The sequence below is a fragment of the Lissotriton vulgaris genome, chromosome 8 (genome assembly GCF_964263255.1).
Source record: "Lissotriton vulgaris chromosome 8, aLisVul1.2, whole genome shotgun sequence".
Classification (NCBI taxonomy): domain Eukaryota; kingdom Metazoa; phylum Chordata; class Amphibia; order Caudata; family Salamandridae; genus Lissotriton; species Lissotriton vulgaris.
In genome coordinates this window covers 1,569,839,419-1,569,863,804 of record NC_141696.1, presented here as the reverse complement: position 1 = coordinate 1,569,863,804, position 24,386 = coordinate 1,569,839,419, and the positions used below count along the sequence as shown (strand labels likewise).

General features: G+C 44.6%; 1 protein-coding gene across 1 annotated transcript in view; it reads right to left on the bottom strand.

Annotated features, from left to right (window-relative positions):
* Positions 1-14,196: 14,196 nt before the first annotated feature.
* Positions 14,197-24,386, bottom strand: part of LOC147700438 (3 beta-hydroxysteroid dehydrogenase/Delta 5-->4-isomerase-like) — a 176,463-nt gene continuing 166,273 nt past the window's right edge. The window contains exon 3 of the mRNA XM_086935845.1: positions 14,197-16,620. Within this exon, the coding sequence (XP_086791971.1) occupies positions 15,803-16,620 (818 nt within the window). The 3' untranslated portion in view covers positions 14,197-15,802. The remainder of the gene's footprint in view (positions 16,621-24,386) is intronic.

Genomic DNA, 24,386 nt, shown 5'->3' with positions numbered 1-24,386 from the left:
ATGACACAGGTGCCACAATAAAGCATAAATTGCTCTGGAAACAGGTAGCTCTTTTACAGAAAGAACTACAAAAGACTCACGTGATACACGCACAGAGTCTTCAACGTGATGGCGTTCACGTTGCAGGGAATTCATTGGCTAATACAGCCACAGCGGAAGCAACGAAACCGGCTTCCGTAGCCACAAAAAAGCGTACAGAAAAATACATAGACGGGGAAACCATGCTGGCAGTAAAAACGACCGTAAAGGGCGACTGTGCAGCACTACCCGTGAACTATCCACTCAATTATACATACGTAATCGATGCAAACTCAGTTCCTTTTGCTCGAATCCCTTTAGTGGGGGATAGGGTAATTCCAAACACGAACAGGAGAATATTTTTAATAGCAGACGCACATATGGGTTTGGGTCCTAGGCACAGAAAGATCAAGGAATCCCTGACTGAATTAGAATCAGTATACTGGTGGCCGGGAATGAGTGTACAACACCAAATATATGCAAACAACTGTGAAAACTGCAACAGGGGTCGCAGTAGTGAACCATGCTACCGGCTACCAATCAGAAACAGCGTAACGCTGTCTACACCCCATCCTGCGTCCTTTTAATCATTAAGGCTAAAACACACTTAAAAAATGTGGCCTCCAGCGCTCGGCTGACGCTAGAACGGTTATAAGAAAGATCTGCGAGTCTTTATCGGCACATACGCAATTACCACGTTCCATTCTGACCAGGGTCCTGCTTTTAGCTCTCGAGCTTATAAGGAGGCCATGGCCAGCAAGGGAATTGGGTTGCGGTATTCTTGTCCGTCGCACCCCGAAGGGAATAGTGTGGTAGAAAGAAAAAACCGGGACATAAAGCGATCTATAACAGCGAAGGTATTAGGTTCAGGCGCTGGGTGGGTCAAACATCTAATAAGTATCCAGACCAGTCTTAACAATTTGCCAAGAAATTCTCTAAAAGGTTTCAGCCCATACGAACTATTGTTCGGAATTAGAATGAGAATTCAGGACTTAGATAGTCAGGTATCAGTGGTACAAGATAAGAAAACAGACTTTGACATTAAAGATCGTTTGGCTGTTTTACAGGAACTGAATGAAACAAGAAAATCCTTAAGCAACATAAAGTTAAAGCAACAGCCAGATACCACTGACGAGGCACCACAAGCAACAGCCCCAGCAAGGCCTGTCTGGATTCCAAAGATTGGGGATCTAGTCAGAGAAAAAATCGCGGTGAAGAAGGAATTTGGGCCTTCTTACAGAAAAGCAGTACCTGTCTTGGCAGTCACCGGAACAAGATCAGTTGTACTACCGCCCCTTGCTGGTAAAAAGGAGAACAGAGTTGTGTCTATCGGCCTGGTAAAACCACAAGCATGTGGCCTATAATCAACGGTAGGCCCAGTGGACTCCCGAGAAACAACAGAATACCCAAACTTGCAACAATCCAAGAGGTTCAAACTGAAAGACTAATCACATTCGATCAGCCTGCAGTGCACTGAGAAGGACTATGCAATAATGCCATGGAACTCATGCCTCTTGAGACACAGATTGAAACAGTTCGTCAAGAAACACCAGTCTACAATAATGTGGAATCAGAAAGTGCTACCGAAAACCAGATTGAAAGAACAATCCCAACTATTGACAGAACTGCCTCTGGTTATTTCATCGACTTCGACAACTTTTCCGAGGATCAAAGTAACCCCGAAGTGATGCCAGAAACTAAAAAGACTTTTAAAGAAAAAGCAACGGAACTCTTTCATCAACTGAAGGAAATCTACCTTATTTCCCCTTGGTTAGAGTTCTGGTTCGGTCTAGGTGTATTTTTCCTCCTGCTTTGGCTCATCATGGTACTTTGTTTGGGAAAATTCATTGAGGGAAAATATAGTACAATGGACACAGCAAGTCAGAACATCAACCTAGTCCTCAAACCACACAGATCATCCCACGTGAAGAAAAGAGAACTGTCAACAGTAAATGTCACAGCAATTCCAATACCCGGTGGGGTAGTATGGGAGAAAACTGACTATGAGATCTATGGTCCGGTCGAGATCCTGAAGTATCCTCATCAACTGAAGGTTTCCTTAAGTGACTTTGAAAAACCTAGTACATTCTCTGATGATTGGGACTTTAACAGTATTAATGACATGATGTCTGATTTAGTAATGTCAGCTAGATTCACAGAACATGATTATTTACAAGGTTCGTCTAGTTATGAACAGTTATTCTGTTTTACACATTATGGCGATCATTATTTGCATAAATCTGCACAGCCTAGAAATGTTTTTAAGTATAATCAATGGGAACATTGTGCTACACCACCTAAACGGAGTTCTAAAACATTCTTTGAGAAATTCAAGTACTTCTCAGGGTTTAACACCAGTGATGCAGAAACGTTTTATTACAAACTGTTAGATAAAACAGGAATGAAAACAATGCTGACAAATTCTAAATTGATATATTCAGAAGCATTTTATGAAAAATGATGACATTTGGTTCTGATTATTGGAAAAATCACATTGAAACAAAAACCATTTGGGGTACAAAAGATTGGCAGGTACAAGGCCTTGAAGCACTATTCAGAACCTGCATGATACCAGAACAAATGATGTTTTTAAATGACACAATTCACCAAACATCTTGTCTAGGCCTAGCTAAGATCAAAGAACTTAACAAACCGTCTATTCCGAAGCCAATACCTGATAATGCAACAACAGATATTGAGATAGACGTAACAAAATTTTTACATTTTAACAGAACACATCCTGATTGGAAAAAGTGGTTAATCTGGCCTACTGACACAAATAGCTGTCAAGATAGATTCCTGAACAAAACACAGGGGTTAAAAATGACCAGACAAGACCCTAGATACTCTCAGAGACGACATCCAGGGATAGTAACAACATACAGTGTAGGGAAACTCTGCCTCGAATGGCTAGGAACATCCACACTGGCTGAAATTAGGCAACACTTGTCTTTACTAAAAGATGGTGCTGATTTGCGCGATTTCATTCTTGGACCACGCAAACAGCGTCAAAAACGTTTCATAGCGGCCAGCATCTATGCTGCGTACAACGAGGCTTGGAAAGTCACACAAATTGAAACAGCAGAAAAAATATGAGAAATTGATCGTATTAATTTGGAAAAATCACTTTCTGTAGTGGACAATGGGTTAATGACTCTGTCCTCCAGAATATATTCGTTGGACAATATTGTATCTTCTGCCTTTGACATAATAGACAGAGACTTGCTAATGTTACAGCATGGCCAATCTCAATTACGTTCTATTGTACAATTGGGCTGGACGCTGCAAAATCTTCGTTCAGGCTATGTGCCTTGGCGTTTAATCAACACAACGTCATTATTTTCCATTTTTAACCTTACTGATAAACAAATCAGTTTGGCACAGAAAGGAGCAGACTATACAATCCTGAGCATCGAAAAACTTGAGAGATTACCATTGACAATGTCAGAAAGTCCTGTCATTGAATGGATAATACACGCAATTATCACAATTCCGATAACAACTTTCCGATTTAAAAAGTGCCTTGAATACATACCTACTGGCCAGTATGAACGATTGGGTAAAAGATATGTAAAATCAGAATGGAAATTACCATACACATATTCATGCTATAGTGACAGCGACAAAAATGTATTTCTTAGTGGTGAAAACTGTAAACGTTCACTAAGCGGTATACTTTTGTGTCAGGGTATTAATTTACACGGAGCCTGTGAAGGTAATTCTAACAACCTTTCATGCCACCAGCTTGTCACACCTGCAACGCAGATAGAGCCCTTCTTTATGCAACTTTCAAATGAGAGTTACATTCTAAGAACGGATCACAGATGTTGTGGCCTTGTTCCAGGGAAAAGTTATCTCGTAAGCGTAACTTCCATGGTCAAATGCTGTATGCAAGCATTGTACCCGAGCGGGCCTGGAGACATAGAGACTCCCATCTGGCCTAGTCTGCATTTCTCTTCTATACGAATTGATACTTTAAGCAAAATGAAGTCTGTGCTTTTGCAGACAACAGTGCCCATAACGTCATCAAAAGAGACGTATGATCTCCTAGTTGCAAGGACAGCTACGGAGGTTCATGACCTTTTATCAACAAATTGCCCCGTGCATTTCGTAGAAATGTTGAGCCAACTCCTTAACTTGTCTAGTGCCACAGGCATCCCAGGCATATTTAAGACGATTTTTACGGGACTGCTAACACCATTTCAAGCAATTCTGGGAATCGTTCCAAATTTTGTCCACTCTGTTTTTGGCGGCATACCCCTATTTTTGGGACTTGTAGCAGGGATTTTATTTTTGACCCTCCTGCTTCGTTATGGCAAGCCACAGCTCAGACATGACTCCTATGGGGATGGAAGAAACAATCCTAGCAGTTCGCTACCGGGACAGAATAACTAGAGTCCTTGGATTGGCCAGGCTGAGAGATCTAAACATGACCTGGTTCCTTTCATTCAGACCGATATGGCAATCTTGCATCTTACCTGTACTTCGATGTATTCTATGCGGAGATCAGTGCGTGTTGGACATCTGTCTTTCACTTCCATCAGCAGTACCAATGGATATCGATACTTTGCTCAGTCCGATAACGGCTCACGCATTGTGTTGTCCCCAGCGGCTACCAATCCTGATGACAGCATTTGTTGAGACTCCTGTGCTACGACTAGGTGGTAACAGTGGAGCGAGTGACAAAAGCAACATCACCCAGGTACGACCTTCTGTGAGCATTGCTGATCCCGACTTTGATGACAGCAATCATTCTCACACCTGCCAAGTTACAGCACTATCGAATTTGGTCAAACTGTCACCTGATTTTGTGGACCAATTCTTTGAGAGCCTGTCTGATATGATGTTCTCACCCGAACAGAAACAATAACATTAGAGAAGCATTCCGACACACAGCGTTCCCATGAACTCTGAATTCGGCCTTCAGTTTTGAACAACAAAAACTGCTAAAAGCGTTGGAACTCTATTTTCCCCGTTCAAGCATTAATTCTTTTGAATTGAACACTTTTTAATATTCACCTTTTTCTGGCACGAAAAAATTCTTTGCTTAAAGTAAAACTATTCATAGAGAACAGAAGCTTCAACTTCTATTTCTAAGCACATCTAAAGACATAATAACTTTACACCAGCCTCTAGCACATTTTATTGTAATGCATTTATATGTGATGAAATTATCTCGCCCTTCTTCTGTTTCAGAGATATTTCATGTGTAATTCTTTTTGCATAATCGTTCATTGATTTCATATGCTATAATTTTTGAATGATTTCTATGCTTCAAAAACGTACAGTACCTAAATTTTCACGTATTACAAATACGCCTATTTCAAATGCATATATGTATTTTGGGGTGGGCAATGTTACACATGCGTCTTATTGCTCTAGTTTTAGTAATTTGATGGACATGAATTCGTGGAGTGGATGTAGCGTTCTAATCTAGGACCCTGATTGATACTGTGACCTTATGCCCCTATTCGGCTATAAATCCATTTATTCCCTATATTGGCATAACCGTTCTAGTGCAATATTCAGAAACTTGTCTCTGGCCTCACACGAACAGAGCCACATTCCAGAATAGCTTTCTCTGCCACTTCCTTTGCAAACAATTAGTGCAATGACATAGCAGAAGCTACTATGTGAGATTCCTAGATTAACACTCCGAGTTCTTCAACAAGATAAAAACTCAGCAACCTGGAAATCCCCGCTTGCTGTGTTTTGATTAGTAATAGAACTCTAATGAGCACTGATAAACGATCACTTCCTAGTGTCATCTTTATTGACGTCTTATGTCCAAAAACTTACGTCAAACAAGGCACCTTTCAGCTATAAATATTACCAATGTTGCCTTAAGCAAACGCTGCTGTCTCGATGAAGCTGTGCTGAAGCTATCAATGCCATCGCTGTGTTGCTATTGGTTTCGCTGAAGCTGATGCTGCCAGCTATCTCGCTGCTGCTGAAGAAGCTGTCATGCTGATGATACCATAGCTGCTATCGCTACTGCTATCGCTGCTAACAAGCGAACAATGGTGTGGTGAACTTAGGAGCTGAACAGCCGTCCCCTGCGAAGAGCCCAGCAGATGCAAGCTGCCCACGGACGCTGCCCCTCCTCCTCCTCGACGCGCTGAGAAGAGACGCTGTCTTTCTCCTGCAGAGAAATCCAGCTCCGGCGTTTCTAGTCTACCCTTGCGGGTGACTGGGATATCGAGTCCTGAGGGAGATACCAGACCTCCATCATTCTATTCCAGAGGTATGGTGTTGACTAAACCCTTAGAGAGAATTCTTGAAGCAAACCTTGGCAAAACCAACTTAAACTAAAGCTACTTACTTACTCCCCTCCCAAGTATTAGGCTTAGGTCAGGTACACTGGGGTAGGCGTAGTTAGAAGCACCAGTTGAGTATTTTAGCCTAATGTATATATGAATGTATATATGTTTTATTCATTTTAAACCATTGTATGGCTAAGAAACCATATAAATGCTTTTACAGTATTATTTCGCAATACTTATCTTACTGTACGTACTTTTTATCATAACAAGTCTTGCAATTGTGGCAATTCATTTCTCTTGTACGAGAAGAAAGACTGTTCAATAAATGTTACCCTTTATTGAAAACGCCCGTCTCTCTATTCTCTACATATTGTGAAAGTAAACTGCACAACCACTGACTGAGTGAAATAACTGTCTATTGTTTCACACGACCCTAGAGATTGAATCTTGATCTGAGGAGCAAAGTTGTCATGTTGCACGGTTGTTGGAAAACTGAATCCCTTCTTGGCTGCGCCAGGGAAGCTGATCACTTCCTATTTCAGTCAAGAAAGTTTCCAGTGACCTCTGAGCTAGTTGGTAACAAACCCAATTAAGTTTAGCATAGTCAGTGGAGGCCTGGAAGATCCGCACTTCTACGTCGATACTACTGTTTATGTTATTCCAATGCGCAGGGCCTATTGGGAAAATAGGAACTACACTACACCTCTACTTATATATAAGGCGTCTGTGACTTTGTCTCCCATCATTAGTCTCGCTGTGGGTTTGTTGTACAATGCCCCCAGCATCTGGAGAAAGGGTTCCCCCAGCCCCAACTTCCTTAGTACTCTGAGCATGAATGGCCATTCCACAGAGTCGAAGGCTTTCTCCATGTCGAGAAAAATCGCTAATGCCGTATTTTCCTGGCGCACATGCTGCATGGTCCCTAGGACCGTACGAATATTGTATGTTAGGTTTCTATCGGGGACAAATCTGGCCTGTTCTGGTGCGACCAGCTGCGGCACAAGTAGCGCCAGGCGCGTAGCTAGGACCTTAGCGAACAATTTGGCATCCACATTTATCAAGGAGAGGGGTCTTTAAGAACTACATGCATTAGGGGGTTTCCCAGGTTTTAAGATGGTAACAAGCAGTGCCTCCCTCATAGATGCAGGTATGCTGCCCACCTCACAGATGTCGTCAAATAAAGTTATCAGGTGTGGGACAAGTTTGTCTTTAAATGCTTTATAGAAGCGCACAGTCAGTCCGTCTGCCCCAGGTGCACTACCAGCTCGCATCCCCTCCAACGCCTCTAAGATCTCATCTTCCTGTATGGGCGTCATCAGAAATTCCCTCTGTGAGTTGGGCAAGAAGGGCATTTTAATGTAGCTAAGGTAATCATCTATTTCTTCCTCAACTTGTAATGATCTAGATTTGTAGAGATCAGCATAATACTCTCTAAACTCTTGGAGGATCTCCGCCTCGTCAGTAATTACCTCCCCTGCTGGTGTAATCAGCTCGTCGATCACCAATGGCCGTCTATCGCTACTCATCATTCTTGCCAACAGAGAGCCAGGCCTCTCCCCCTCACCGTATGTACGCGCCGTGGCGTACTCGCCCATATGCTGCACTTCCCTATCCACCTCTTCATGATATTCAGCAAGTAATATTTTGAGTTGCGATGCAATGTCAGCATCATGGTTGTTCTGTAGGCGTCCCTCCATTTCCGACAGTTGGGCCTCTAGCTGCTTCAGTCTTTGTCGTATAGTTTTAAGTACACTCGAATGTTTAGACATTGCCATACCCCTGATATAGACCTTAAATGTGTCCCATACTGTCTGAAAACTATCAACAGACCCCAAATTCATCTCAAAGAAAGTATCTATATCCTCTGCTAGTTCCCCCCTGTACACATCATCCAATAGAGAATAAGGAGGAAACCGCCATGTGAATGGGGGGATTTTCCTCGCCGGAACCGCTAGTACCAGGAGTATAGGGGAGTGGTCCGAGAGAGTGCGTGGTAGTATCGCGTACCTCTTGATACTATTAAGCATTGCCTGAGATGCTAGCCAGTAGTCTATTCTCGTGTGCACATCATGATAGGCCGAGTAATGTGTGTATCCGCCTTTTGTGGGGTGCTTATGTCTCCAGACGTCAACAAGATCTAACTTACCCAGTTCCGCCTGCATATGCAAAGCCGGGGCCGCTGGTCGTCGGGCCAGTCCTGCCGACCTATCCAGGTCCGGGTCAAACACAAAATTGAAATCACCCCCCATAGCATTCTGGAACTGACATGTGTCCTGCAATGCGCTTCCAGAGCAGCATAAAACTCAGGGTTATCGTAGTTAGGCCCATAAACATTCACCACTATAAGATCGTGCCCTTTGCCGACACATCTGGCAATTAAGTAACGACCTTCCGGGTCAGCTACAAGGAGTGTTAATTTTAGTTTGGATTTAGGACTGACCCATGTGAACACCCCTCTTGAGTGTGTAGTGAATCCCGCCGCCATACTATGTCCCCCAAACCCTTTAGCTGACAGCATCTTACTTTTAAGTGGAAGATGGGTTTCTTGGAGAAGAGCGAGGTCAATGTGATGCCTGTGTAAATAATTTAGCACCTTCCTGAGCTTACGATAATCATTTAGCCCCCTCACATTCCACGATAGCGCATTCAATGACTCCAGATCACATGTTGTATTCACTTCACTTGTATCAGCCATCCCAACAGAGAGATTGATAGGTGGCAGACAGGGTTTCACCAGCCCTGCAGATTATTCTCAGTAGATCCGAATCCATCACGGCAAGTTTACAGTAGGTAAATATACAACACATTGCTTGGCATTCCCTTAAACTCCCCCCCCCCGAACCAGCCCCTTCCCCAGAACACACTCCCCCCCAACCACAGCCGACCACCCCCAACCTGGCCAGACAGTCCTTATACACTCCCCCCTATTTCCCCCACCCCCCCCTACAATTCCCCTGAACAATCCCTGAACCTGTCCCTTTTGGGACTATTTGAGCCAAAAGCACAGGGGCAGAGGTGACCAGGAAGAGCAAATATACATGCCACCTCATTGTACTTTTCCAAAGCCGCCCCTGCACCATTACCCTATTAGTGTCTATTAACCTGCGTCAACACTTTTCCTTCAAGAGTCTTCAGTGTGCATCACCTCCCCAACAATACATACCACCCAGAATTATTAAAGTTCACCCAGTATCTGCAATAAAATATACTCTGTATCCAAGTCCTCCACCAGAAATCGGGTTAACATGTCTTTTGGGGAACCCATATATAATGGAATGGTCTCACCAGGCCATGGCAGCACAGTTTCCATGAAGGATTTCTGGAGTTCTCTGGGGTCCGTGAAGTAGTGCGAGTGGCCCTGTCTATTAATCCGCAGCTTCGCCGGGTACATCATCGCGTAGTCCAGGCCTAGTTCACGAAGTTGTGTTTTGTACGGGGCAAAGTGCCGCCTCTCCTCTTGTACTTTCGCAGTATAGTCAGGGTAGAAGGAGATGTCCATGCCTTCAAACTGCAGTTTCCCTTTGTCTCTGGCCACTCGCAACGCGGCATCTCTGTCCCTGTAGTTCAATAGTTGTGCTATTATCGGTCTTGGAGGTGCCCCTGGACGGGGACGAGGACCCAGCGTGCGGTGTGCTCTTTCCACAATAAACATCGGCGAGAAAACATCTTCTCCCAAGAGTGTAATGAGGAGTTTTTCCAAGAAGAGTTCCATTTTTCCCGTTTGCGTAGTCTCCGCAACTCCTGTTATGCGAATGTTTGAGCGCCTCGAGCGGGCTTCCAAGTCCTCCGACTTGTCCTGAATGACCTGGAGGAGTCTGCCAAACTGTTTGCGATCTTTGTCTCATTCCGTCTGAGCTTCCTCGACTTCAGTTATACGCCTTTCGGACATGTCGAGGCGTTCCGCATGTTTGTCTACCCGCTCTGACATACGATCCATACGGTACGTGAGGGCATCAATTTTGGAGCCGATGGACGCCATGCTGTCCTGTAAGCCTTTCTCCATGGACACCAGCATTTCTCTAATATCCGCACACAGCGAGGTCTCAGGAGGCTACCCCGCGGCGATGCTTCAGGCGCCTGAGCTTCCAGACCTTTTGCCCGTCGGTGATCAAACGTCAGCTTGAACTGGATCTTGTCGTTCTTGCCCATGTTGAACAGACAGGTCGTCCATGTTAGAAGGAAGCCCCTGAGCACTCCGCACCTGGAATAAGGCCAATTCAGGAGAAACACACCAGCCAACCCCTCCGAAGCACTCCACTCTCGTTAGCCAGTATGTACTCCGCTCCGCTGCTGGTCACTGCACCATTCCGCTGGGAAAGCTTCACAAGATGGCGCCGAGGGGGAAGGGGTTTAGTACCAATAGACATGCGGATCGCTCACTTTTTCAGTCCCAGGCCCACGCGCCCCCTCTATTTGGGCACCAGTGCCCGCTTCGTCACCTGTGTACCCGGACTCCCGCTTAACATGGACGTTGTGGAAGCTGGAGGCCGAGAGAGCCCTCCCGGGAGTGTCCTCACTACACAGCCATTGCCACGCACAGTTTCCAACAGCCCACGTCGTCGTGGTATAGGGCCACAGTCGCGGGCAGAGCGAGCCGAGACGATACCGGGGCCAATCCCGCCTGCAGCACAGCGGCCTCGGGGAGTCTCAAGGCGAGAAAGTAGTGTTATCGCAAACTAGCGTGCCACCAACGGCTAGGCCTTCGCCAGTTCTTCTTCGGCGAATGGGGGTCGGGATAGGATAGGTGCCCAGGCTTTCTCCTCACAGCGACTGATCTTACCCCCTTCGGCTAGCTCCATCGGCACCCGGCTGTAGCTTCCTCCTCGTGGTAAGTGTAAGACCGGGCCCGCCGCTGCTCAACAGGTCGCACGTACTGTTACGTCAACCGGGCTGCTCCCCAGGTGAGAGCGGGGATTGCGGCCTGGTCCGCGGTGATGCAGAGTCGGGCCAAAAGCTCATCTCAGGTCGTCGTAGGGCGCCGGGAAGAACCCCAGTCGATATCACTAAGGTCCCATAGGACGAAACCTCCTTCAGGCTCCGGGTGACTCCATCAATAGAGGATGTTAATCAGGATTGATATGGGTAATGGCGCGGAGCTCTGCTCCTAGACATCCGCCATGGACGCCGGCTAGCTCCGCCCCCATACCACATGGTTTCTATCATTCAGACCAATTTGGCAAGATTGCATCTTACCTGTTCTACGATGCCTGCTATGCAGAGAAGAATGCGTGCTAGACACCTGTCTGACACTCCCATCAGTCCTGCCAATGGATGTTGATACTTTGCTTGGACCAGTAACGGCTCATGAACTGTGTTGTCCCCAGCTGCTACCAATTCTGATAACGGCATTCATTGAGATCTCACAGACGCAAAATGCTACTGCTGAGGTACAAGAAACGACAGGCACGCAGGTAACATACGATACAAACATTGTTGATCCGACCAATTCTGAAGGCGATGCTTCTCGTCTATGTGCGGTTAATCTTCTAAACGAGGTAATCCAACTTTCGCCTACAATGATAGATGACTTTTTGTCTACAGACATAGAAGATTTCATGTTTTCTCCAAGCCCTAACACTGACTTTTGATTTTGGCACACAGTGTTCTGAGAGACTTTGAACTTGACCTTCATTTTTCGAAAACAAGGGACTAACTTTTGAACTTTTTCCTATGAATAATTTTTTTCTCCAAATTTGTATTGTTCATTTTTGGGCACAAATAATCTGCTTATAGTAAAAGTATTCATTGAGAACAAGAATTCTTTGAATACTTCCAGAGACAATATATGACCTTGTCCAAAACCAAATGATTATGTAATCTGAAATGAAATGGTTTTGGCCTTTTTTCTTCTGTATTTACGAGCCATTTCATGAATGTATATTTTCAGGATTCATTCAATTTGCATTTAGAATGTAAACATATGCTTAGAATGAGACATTGCTTTAATGTGTACAGCACCAATGCATTTTTGTGCTTACAACTAGTTCTAATGCATTTTCAATGTATTTTGGACATGTTTTTAGCACTTCATGTGTAGATATATTTTAGATATGTTTAACGTGTTTAGAATTTAGTAACGTCGTACATACGAAAGTGGAGTGGGTGTTGTGTATCGATTTAGATGCCATATGACTTTCCCGATTCATGCACTTAAATAGGTACAATTCGCCTTGCCCTTATATAGGCATAGAAATCCAGTCCTTATTTAGGCATTGTCCATGCTAACCACATACAGGCATGGCTATTTACATCCGTTCATCTACATCACAACGAGTTCCTGGAAAACCAGACTCTTAAGCCTTTAGGACTTCCCCTCGCTTGAATATTGATTTCTCCAAGAACTCATTTATCATGTATGAACATCTATTCCTTAGGGGTTCATTCATGACATTCTTATGCCCGACTTGTACGTCTATACTGGCATTCCTAAAAACCTTCAAGGTATAAATATACTTTCACTTGCTATGGCAAGGCACGGTGCGGTCCTCCTTGCCGAGAATCCAGCTCCAATGTTTCTGACTACCCTTGCATGGGTGTTAGACAATTGAGTCCTGGGAAAGCGATACCAACCTCTCTCATTCTAAGGTATGGAGCTGAGTATTGTTTAGAAATAAACTGCACTATTCGCACAGTAGGGTATGCCGCCTCTGTAGGTTCCAGTAAATATCTCTCCTTAGCGCGGGGACACGCCGCTGTGCGTCACCAAGCGCTTTACAAAACCCCCTAAATAGAAATAGTAGAACCTAGAGAAACTTTTGGCAATTCTTGGCAAAATTAAAGTAAACTAAACTATAGCTAAAACAGCACCTACTTCGTCCCTCGTACTAGACCTAGGTTAGGTACACTGGGATAGGATTATTTTAGAAGCACCAGTTGAGTATTTTAGCCTGTGCTATTTATGTATGTATTTTTATATCTGTCATAGCTACAGACCATGCTATTACAGTATTATTTTATATTACTGTTTACGCTGTACGCATTATACTGCGCATTCTGTCTTGCGATTGTAGCAGTTCATATCTCTTGCAGAGAAATAAGACTGTTCAATAAACCCTTTTATTGAAACGTCCATCTCTCTATTTCTGTGCAACTCTGTAGAAACAAAGCATGCATGATTGACTGAATGAAACTGTACTCTATTGTTTCCACGACTCTGAAGATATTGTTCTGACTCTAAAGGAAACAAAGTTGTCATGTTTATGCAGTATCAGAAACTAATCCCTTTTGTTCATTAGAGAAAGTTTCTAGTGACCTCTGAGTTAGCTGGCACACACAAGTAATTAAGTTTAATGCACTTGATAGAGACATACTGACCTCAGTCCTATGTCAAATCTATAGTGTATATTATTCCAATGTGCAGAGCCTATCAGGGATATAGGAACTACACAGTGTGGCTCAATGGTTAGAATGGCAGAACCTGATGCAGAGGTCTGGCCCGGGACCAGGGTTCAATTCCTCACCTCGGGGGGTCTTGGGCTCAAAAATTCCACGGACCTGATAATTCTTGCCTCTGTGCCTATTCCAATCATGGAGTCCCACTCTGAAACTCTGGGCAATAGCTTGCTTAATCTCCACAACGGCCCCCACAACGTTAAGGATGCCTGGCCTCCACCTTGGGGGTGCCCAGGAGTGGACGCCTCACAGGGAAAGCCAGGATGGGTTCCACAGCGGTATTCGTACAAGCGCCTTGAGACCCTTGCGGGTGAGTAGTGCGCTATACAAGTATCAATTTACATTTTTTTTTACACTACTTCTTACCATGTACTACACTTGGGTTAGGAACACTGGGGTAGAACTTGTTAGAGAAGCATCTTATGAGTACTCGCATTTTTAGCTTGTGTTATTTATGTATATGAATATATGTGTCATCGCTAAAAGATAATGCTAGAGCAGTATTATTTCTTTCTACTGCTTATGCTGTACATATTATATCTTGCATACTGTCTTACGATTGTAACAGCTTATATCTCTTACACGGAAACAAGACTGTTCAATAAATCCATTTATTGAAACGCCCGTCTATTTTTTCTATGGAACTCTGAAGAAACTAAGCATGCATGATTAGCCGACTGAAACTGTTATCTGCTGTTTCCACGATTCTGAGACTGTTCCGATTCTAAAGGGAAACAAAGTTGTCATGTTCATGTGTTTGCCAGAAACTACTCCCTTCTTGTTTACAAGGAGTTTCTAATGGCCTCTGAGTTATCTGGCGCAAAGTAATTAAGTTTAATATACTCAATAGGGGCATACTGACCTATGCCAAAACTATAGTGTATATTATTCCAATGCGCAGAGCCTATTAGGGAAATAGGAGCTACACTACACCTGTATGCCAAAGCTAGAGTCAAGTGCTCCTCCTGTACCCCCGTTGTCACATGAATCTATACATACTAGAGGATTATTAATTAAAGTGGGCAAAGAGTCCTCTCCATGCATTTCTTAAATAATTAACACTTATTCAGCAACCATACTTTATTAATCTCAGGATTAAATTGCTCCTCTCTTGCTTTAAGGCACTGCTCTAGCCTGGTTGGTCTTTCATTCATCATGTTCAACACAGAACTGTTTAAAGAGTACTTCTGCTTGCTTCCCATAGGCCTGTTCATTCATCCAATCAGAAACGTCCAATGCAGCCTATCAGAACACACCACACACATGCGCCATGACTCCCGCCCCAGTCTCTGGTATACATCCCTTTGTGCTAGAACTTCTTCAATTGCTCAAATCTCTTTTGGCGCATTCACCATCACCACCACCAAGCTGATCTGGCGATTGTTGTGCCACAAGTCTGTGCAATGCCATGGAATGTGTAGTAACAGAGCCTGAGGAATAGGGCTTCATGTTTAGGCATCTCACAATTGACTGTTCACTTTCCCAAATGATTGTGACAAGTTCTTTGATTGGCACCTAAGATGTTGGCTGCATCTCAAGTCTTTGACACTATAAGGTATTAAGTCACCATTTACCCCACACACACTCCTTAGGTGGAAGTAGCAAAGGTTAGGACTGTCCTCGCCACATCGAATGTTTTGGACAAGTGCTTCTCCCAAGAACTCTGCCATATATCCAGAAGTCTCGTGATCAAGAGGAGTCAGACAAAGGAATACTAGAGGACGGAGTTTCACTCCTCAGAAGGAGCATCAGGTCTGGAATAGGCAGTCTGTGGTGAACGGAGTCAAACATGCAGGTTATACAAAGGGGAGGTGACAAAGAGAGTGTTGTGTGAGTGTCACAGTGAACTGGTTCCACATTTTCAGGCACATGTCCTTGGACTTCTCTGATAGCTTTATGTGGCAGATCCTTATGTGATTTTGCCCCTTTCAGAAGTTCTCAGAATGAAATGTCTTGTTACCCTCCTGAAAGAGGTTATGGATGCAGCTTGGCATTTCAATGGAGCTAGCGTCCGCCCTGAGGAATAACACATGAATCAAAAATATAGCTGGCTTGATTCACCAGAAGCAGAGTGCAGAGTAGTAGGTCCAGCGTGTGTCGTCTCCGTCCCCACGGGCTACTCGTAGACTTTAACGTTTCTTTTTTTGCTTTAGAATCTCTCTGCGTAGTGGGACCTGGGCCGCCATCCAGTTGGAGGTCATCCGCTTGGCATCATCCCAGCTATAGCGGGGTTTGTAACCAAAGTCATTTTGGGCTTTCTTGTAGGAGAAGGTGAATGGGGTGTTGAGCAAGGTGAGCAGATGGCGGTTGGTCGGTGGCACAAATTTCACGAAAGGGCTCAACAAGAGGCTTACCACCTCCATCACAAATGCAAAGGCATAGAGGAGCGAGAGGGGCATGTACAGCTTGGGCTCCACCCCAAAGCCGAATTCCTTGCCCAGCTCATGGTTTAAGTCTGAGTAGCTCATGTGCGGGGTGTCGTCTGAGATGTAATAGAACTGGCCAGCGATCCCGGATACGCGCTCTGGGTCCCTCATAGCTTTGGCGGCCTGAAGGTGTGCCCATGCCACATTCCCCACGTAGGCAGGGTTTACAGCAGCCTCCTTCCGGGAGAACCTCTGGAAGACATCGCTGTTCATAATGGCTCCATCCAGGTGCATCTGCAAGAACTGACTTTCTTCTCCAAAGATGTACATGCACCGTAAGGCGCAGGTCACCAGGCTGGTGCCGTTGCTCTGTTGTTGTCCGTTGGCCTGCAGCACACACTGCTCAGCGATGCGCTTGCTCTGGCTGTAGGGGAAACTGTCATTACTGTCATACACTAGGTCTTCGCTGCCATTGATGATAGGGTCCCCTCTCATGTTCGGACCGATCGCCTCCACACTGCTCGTATAGATGAAGTACTTCACATTGTTCTCCATGCAGGCGTCCAACAGCAGCTGGGTACCTGGAAAGAAAGAGACTGTGGTTATTTGGCTGTAAATGGCCGCTTCAAATTAACAAAACCTTCTGGGAGTTTCTAGTAAGAGCATAACTTTCACTGCCACAAAGTACAGAAGGTTGAGATTTGCTCAGCCAATTAAAATGCTCAGATTACTTACCGGTATCTTCATTACTTTCAGCCCTACTCTTCCATATTACAATCATTACTGTGAGTTGGATATCATCTCGGAGACAGTATTACATGCTGAGGCCACACCTCACCCACCCTACCCGGGACAGCGGTCCAGTATCCAAGCCTCCCTCAATGTCTGGGCACTGCCCAGGGCGCCATGACTGTGCAGCCGGCAAGCCATGAAATGGAAGCATAGTGTGAGCAGATGCACACCAGCAGAAATAAACCAGTGGTTGGTGGGATGAGAGAATGCTTCACTTCAGTTCAGTTCAGTTCAAAAGCTTTATTCGAAATGTTAAAAACAATTCATAAAAGCATACATACAATCAGGAAAGCAGAAAAACTAATTCTTGTTACAAAAACAGTATAAAAAATCCATGTATATGCTAAAATTGGAACGACATGTGGGAATTATGTATTCAGTAATAAATAGAGCATAACCTCGAGCAGAACCGTTGTGTCATCAATATAACATTGCTTATTCTAGCGTAATGTCCCGTCTGTATTTCAATATTGCTCTTAAATACATCATTACAGTATTAATTGTATAGTAATCTTCCAGGGATCGCAATTTATTATATGCTTCTCTCGATTTTCTTATGCCCCACTTTATCAAAAGGGGCCGTAATATTTGTCGCCTTGGAAGTGCGTATAAAGTGCAATATAAAGTGCAGTGAATATTGGATTGGACTGACAGCTTATCACAGGGGCAAATTAGTTTAGCTTTGGACCAGTCGTTACACCTTGGAAGAGTAATAAGTCTGAAAAATGTTTCAAATCGGAAAGATGTTAATATTCTACGATAAAAAAAGGGTTGGTCAACAGTAAGGTACAACTGGATGTTTCTATGAAGTGTCACTTCATCGTGATTTCTGACTGACATCTTGACCCTTTGGGTTTTCCATCTGTTTGATTCACAATGTTCAGTCAGTATTTTCTTTAGCGCGGATCTGGAGATAGAGTCCATGGTGGCTGGGTTAGAGAAATATTCTGGACAGCCGATCTCAGAGCACAGACTCTTAACATAATTAAGCCACATGATGTTTTTTACCCCGCAGCACTGCAGGCAGTCCTCTGCTACCGCTCTGTTGAGATTTGTGGCAGGGTTGGTCCAGATGTTATGCCACAATAAGATTGGTGCCATCTTAATGGTATCAGAGATATGTTGTATGGCCAATTCTGCATGCAGGACATATATTGATGTGCTGGGCGGCACTGCCAAGACATACCTTAAGAATTTGTTCTCTATTCGTTGGATGATTTCCACAGACTGTATCCCCCATAACCCAGCCCCATACGTGCCAATGGAAAGACATTTAGATTTGTAAATTTGTAAAAGTTCCCTTGGTGGCCTTGATCCAATCTTCTTCGCAAAGTTGAGGAGAGCTCCCGTTGCTTTAGTGAATGCCAACGCTCTTGCTTTCACTGCTGGTTTCCAATTACCTTGTCTGTCCATATGAACCCCAAGATAACAGAAAATGTCTGCTAATTCAACACACTTATTATCCAAATTTATATTACATGGAGCTCTGAGTTTCCGTGGGCCACAGGACATGGTGAAAGTCTTGGACACATTTATAGATAAACCCCTCTTATTCATGTACTCAGAGAATGTATTTACTGCGTTTTGCAGGCCTCTCTTAGTCTGTGACAAGATAGCCGCATCGTCGGCGTAAAGGAGTATGGGTATGGGTTTTCCTTTAATCACTGGATAGTGATTATACTTCTCTGATAGCAAGGTTCCCACATCATTTATGTACAGATTAAAAAGCAGGGGTGCAAGAATGCACCCCTGCCTTACTCCTCTGCGGATAGGGAAGAAATCCGAACATTCGCCTCCCTTGCCGAACCTCACCCGTGCACCAGCCCCCGAGTAGAGTTCTTTGATAAAGATTATGATCCTGCTATCTAGACCGATATCTTCTAAGATCTGCCACAGGGTGTCATGCCTTACACAATCGAAAGCAGAACTGAGATCTACATATGTTATGTACAAATTAACCTTTTTGGCATGAACATATTTTGACATAATAAGGGCAAGATTTAAACCTTGTTCAATTGTTCCCTTTCCTCTAGTAAAGCCGTACTGCATTGTAGATAGGATATCTTTTTCTTCGAGCCACTCCTGCATCCTGGTAAGGATGATTCTGCCTGCTGTTTTCATTAGGCCATCTAAGAGCGAGATGGGCCTATAGCAGGCAGGATCATTTCTATGTGTGTTGGCATTTATATAGCGCACTGCTACCCGTAGGCGTCCTGGCGCTTCGACCGCCGCGAAACCCTTCCTGGCTTCCCTGAGAGATGGTCCCTTAATGGGTATCTCCAGGGTGAGACCAGGCATCCCCGGCGGTCTGGGGGGCCGTTAGTGAAGATGAGGCAAGCTAATGCCCAGAGTTGCCGAGTGTGATCGCTGATCAGAGTGGGCACCGAGGCGAGAGAATTATCGAGTCCACTGACCCTGGTCCAGAAACCTGCCGCGCCGGGAATCGAACCCTGGTCCCGGGCCGTCCTCTGCTCTCGGGTCTGCCGCCTCTAACCAGTGAGCCACACTACTTCACTATCCCCTTTTTTGTGTATAGGGACCAGGATGGCCTCCTGCCAGGTTTTGATGAATCCGACTTTATTAGAGGAATTAAGGACGTTTGTTAAAATTGGGGCCCAAAGGTCAGGGAGATTTTTAAAAACATCTAATGGGACCTTATCTGGTCCTGGCGCTTTTGCCGCTGGACTTTCTTTTAAAGCTCTTTGAACTTCTTCTAGGGTAAAGGAAATATCTATTGGAAAGCTAAAACCCTCTATTACATTTGTAGATCTTGTAGTCGTGTGGTCCTCATCAATAGGGACTGAACAGCTATAAAGTTTCTGGAAGTGTTGGACCCATTTCTGTGCTGAGATTGCGTTGTCTATTGAGGGGCCCGCTCGCTCCTGGTAAAATGGAGCGCTCACGGCCTTCCAAAAGGCAACGTTGTCCCTTTTGTTACATGCTTCATGCAGGTTAGCCCACGCTTTTAATTTCAGTTCTTTTTTCCTAAAGCTTAAGGCAAGGCGATAGTTCCGTCTCGCAGTTCTGATCTCTACTCTCGTAGATGAGCTACAATGCAGGGTATTTTTTAATGCAGTAAGGGCACTTCTGCATTCCTTATCAAACCACCCAAAAGGACCTTTTTGATTGTTGGATTGGGTTCTTACAAGGTTATCCTTAATTTTACCTGAGATGTTACCAAAGGATCTAAGGACAGTTAGTGGGTCCTCATCTAGAGATAGACAGATATTAAAATCTTCCAGAGAGGAGCTTATCAGGTTTTTATTAAAGGTTTCTGGGATTACCTTTTCCCATTTGATTGTAAACCCATTTTTTTTACCTAAAATCGGGGTAACGTCATAACAGCTGCCAAGAGGGTGAAGTTGGTTGCTAAGTTTGAAATTATAAATAGAAAGGATAGGAAAATGGTCGCTCATAGGTGAATCGAGAGTACGCCAATCAATTACCTGAGCTGAATACCGTGCTGAAAATAGGGCAAAATCGATTATTGAGTTGGCTCCTCTTCCATTAAAGGTAGGTGTGAACGGTTTAGGTGGAGTACAGAGCTCATTTGTGAAAGCCAAGGAGTAGTGCCCCATGATCCTATTCATCTGATCTCCAAATTTTGTATGACAGAAGTGATGATAAATCATCGCCTCTTCGTCGCCCTCCCAACCGCACACCCCCTTTGTACTCAAGGGACATAAGGAGCAGTTAAAGTCCCCCACCCATATAATTGTCATATCCTCTTTTGATGACTCTTCAATACCATTAAGAGTGGAATCCAGTTTCTTAAGCACGTTTTCCGCTTCCTGAGGTGGGATATTATTATAAAAATTTATGATTAATAGATTTTTCTGAGAACCCCATGTGGAAAGAAGTATTTGAAAATAGTTATCGTCCAGAAGTGTTTTTTGAATCACTGGGCCCGAGGTTATAGATGTATATATAGTTAGACCTCCCTTTGGCCTACCTCTCCTGCTGGCTATAGCTGGGGTAAAGAAAGTTTTATAGCCCAGAATATGGAATGCCTCGGTAGCCCATGTTTCTTGGATCGCGATCACAGGATGAACTGTTGTGATCGCCTGCCATTGTATGTCATCAATCTTTCCTGCTAAACCTGCCACATTCCATGAGACTACAGACATATGGGTTTCTGTGCATTCCAAATGGGACGAGATATTTTGAGAGGTATGGGGTGGGTCTATACCCCTATCCTGGGTGCCCGGTTCGGGGATTAAGTTTGCCACCAATAGTAATGATGATTGACTTGATGTTTGGGGATCTACAATGAGTGATTGTAATTGCGGACTGGGTATGGGGGAGGAAGATCCCTGGGTGCATCAGTCTAAGAGATCTGCTCCCATCAGTGCCTGATATCTATTTGATAGGGATAGTGGATAATAGTAAACCTCATGTTGAGGTCTCTGGTGCCTCTGATAATTCCACTGAGTAGGTTCCTGCTGGGGCCTAATGGCTACCAGAGACCTAGGGTAGAAGTATGTTAATTCCTGAAGTTGGATGCCCAGGTTATCTCTCTCCTGATACCACTCTCTTAGATATTTCATCACTCTATAGTCTCTAAAATTGATGATTATGACATCCCCACTGATGTCTTTTGGTCTAAGACCCAGCCATTTAGCCCTTCTGACAAGGAGAATATCCCCGTTTATATTTGGTGGCAAAGGACGATTTTTTTTAAGCCAATATATTATTTTGTTTTTGAGGCTCCCATAGTCCTCGAACTGATTCGGTAGAAGCTCAGGGACCCCGGTCAGGATGGCCACGAATGGGGCCGATTCCGGTGGAAGAGTAATTTGTATCTCTCGTTTTGGTCTAGTTCCTTTGTATGTTTGAGGTGACCCAGTGTTTGTAAATTCTGCCGCATTGGGGTTATTTCTAGGGACTGGAGCGTCTGTAGGATTTTTATTAAGATTTTTTGTTGCGGGGTCTGCTCTTTTGGTTTTTTCCCCTATATTATTCGCACCTTCGGATAATTTAATTAAATTGCTGTTGTTGGTTTGAGGCTGACCTGATTGCAATTGGGTCGACCTGGGTTTTTGAATTAAGGAGTTGGAGTTTTGTTGATTAGTCCCTGATTTGTCTACAGGTCTAGCAGATTTCTCGGTGGGGGCTGAAGTCGTATTGGGTTTCCTAACTCCTGTGGTCTTGTCTCTCTGATTCACAAGTTGTCTGGTCAGTTCCACATTAGTTTGTGTAGTGACTTCTAATTCACCCAATTTTTCTGTAATAATTTTTAAGCGATGAACTAGGGGTAAAATTAAGGAAGTGACCAAGTGTTCGAACTTCTCTACCAGCTCTTTAATTGGGGCGGTTTGTATTGGTGGATCATTAATGATGTTTATTTTATTGGTGTTGGGCTTTTCTACTACGTTCTTATTGGGTTTACTTGTAGGGACCATTTTCTTACTAGCTTTGGCCCTTCTACCTTGATGTGTTTCTATGTCCCTTTTCCTCTTTCTGGAGTTAGGAGGGTTCTTAGTATTTAAAGCTGTAGTAGGAGAGTTGTTTTTCTGCTTTTGCAATGATATATTTTGGGGGCCGCGCTCCTGAGATTGAGTCTCACTCCCTACTAGGTCTATAATGGGGGGAGGTGAAGTGGTTTGATCACGTAACTGAAGGGGGATACTGATATCCCCCATTATTGCTTTTGTAGGTGAGGGATTTTTCGGGGAAATAATTTTATTAACAGCATCTACAGATTCCAGGATATCATCGATCAAAGGAAAGGATAGGGCCGTAGAGTGAAGAGAGGGAAAATCCATAGGACTAGCCTCCTTTGGTTGGTCTTGGGTGAGTGGATCCAGTACGATATGAGGAGCACAGGGAAGAGAAACAAAGGATGGCAAAAGGTACGAATCCTGGGAGATGTTAGTGATATCAGGTAAAATAGTACTGGACAGAGGGGGTAATGTTCCAGCAGGTAGGGATAAACGTTTTTCAGTCTGTTTTATGACTGTTGTCACAGCTCCTATGGTCCTCTGCAGCATGCGATCAATGGCTGTGAGAGTTTGTACAGAGTTTTTCGAAGGTTTTACAGATTTAGCGGGAGGCATGATAAGTGACCCCAATTAGGGCAAAGACTGGTAATCCCCAAATAAAAAGATACAAAGCAGGGCTTACTGGCTCCGATGAGGTAGGCGAGGACCGATGAGTAGATCTAATACCTAGGGCGAAAGGGGGTTGCCCAGCCCGGCCTCCTTCGGCCCCCGAACGGCCACAAAACGGCCCGCTCTTAGCCCGGTCTTCGCCCGCGCGCGTCCCGCGTCGCGGGTGAAATGGTGGTGTTTATGTGCTTGTGTGCTTGCCGGCGGTGGGCGTGTCCGTGGGCGTGTCCGCCGGGGGAAGAGGAACCAGCTGAGCAACCTAGAGATTGCTGGTCCTCGCAGTCCCCCGGCTTGCAGTACTTAGTTTTTGCCCAAGCCCAAGCCTCTGACCCTAGGACTCCAGCTGGGAGCGCTGGGCTGGCTCTGCCGATTGCAGAGCTCGCTCACACCAGCGAGTCCTTGGGGAGGCGGCAGTCAGGGAAAACGAGCAACGAGCAGCTCCCAGCTTCACACGGACCTTGATTTTCTGCAGGGACAAGTGAGTGCTTCACTTAAGAATCCACTCCACAGCCAACTTCCTTAGTAGCAACAAAGGTCCAGTCAACAGCCCACTACACCCTGAAGGTCACAGGCAGCACCGCCCTACAGAAGAGAGTCACCTAAATACAGAGGAACCACATTCGGCAAAAACCAAAAAACAGACAACAAAAGAAGCGATCTCCTCAATGATGCAATCCTTTACTCCAACCCCCAACACACAGCAATGTCTGAACCAAAGAATAATGCTACTTGGTCATCCTTTGGCACCTATTCCGAAGAAGAAATCGGCAGATTGCTCAGTACCCTGAAACCATCCAATCACCTCACTGACCCCCTCCCTGCTAACGCTGTAAAAGACTTTATCCCTTTGCTCCTCCCACTCTGGACTAAGATTATCAATAGCTCTCTTCAACAAGGATCCATCCCGAACGCCCTCAAAGTCGGTCAAGTCACACCGCTACTAAAAAAAACAACAGCAGACCCCTCTGATCTAAACAATTACTGCCCTATTACAAATATTCCCACCCTCGCTAAACTGTTGGAAAAATGCGTACAGCTGCAACTGACTAAACACACAGATAAGTTTGATCTCCTCAACACTCATCAATCAGGCTTCCGAGCAGGGCACAGTACCGAAACTGCTATGACCCACATAGTTGACGACGCTCTCCAAATCCTAGACCAAAACGATACCTGCCTCCTCATCCTTCTTGATCTCTCTTCAGCATTCGACACAGTTAAACATGAGAACCTACTCGAACTACTAAACACAAGAATGGGCATTTCTGGAACTGTTCTCAAATGGTTCACTTCCTTTCTACACAACCGGTCTCAGAGATTCAAAAGCAACAACCTGATGTCCTCTCCGGTACCTGTTTCGCTAGGCGTTCCTCAAGGATCCTCCCTCTCCCCAACACTGTTCAATCTAGTCATGGAACCTCTCACTACCCTGTTACAAGCATCCAACG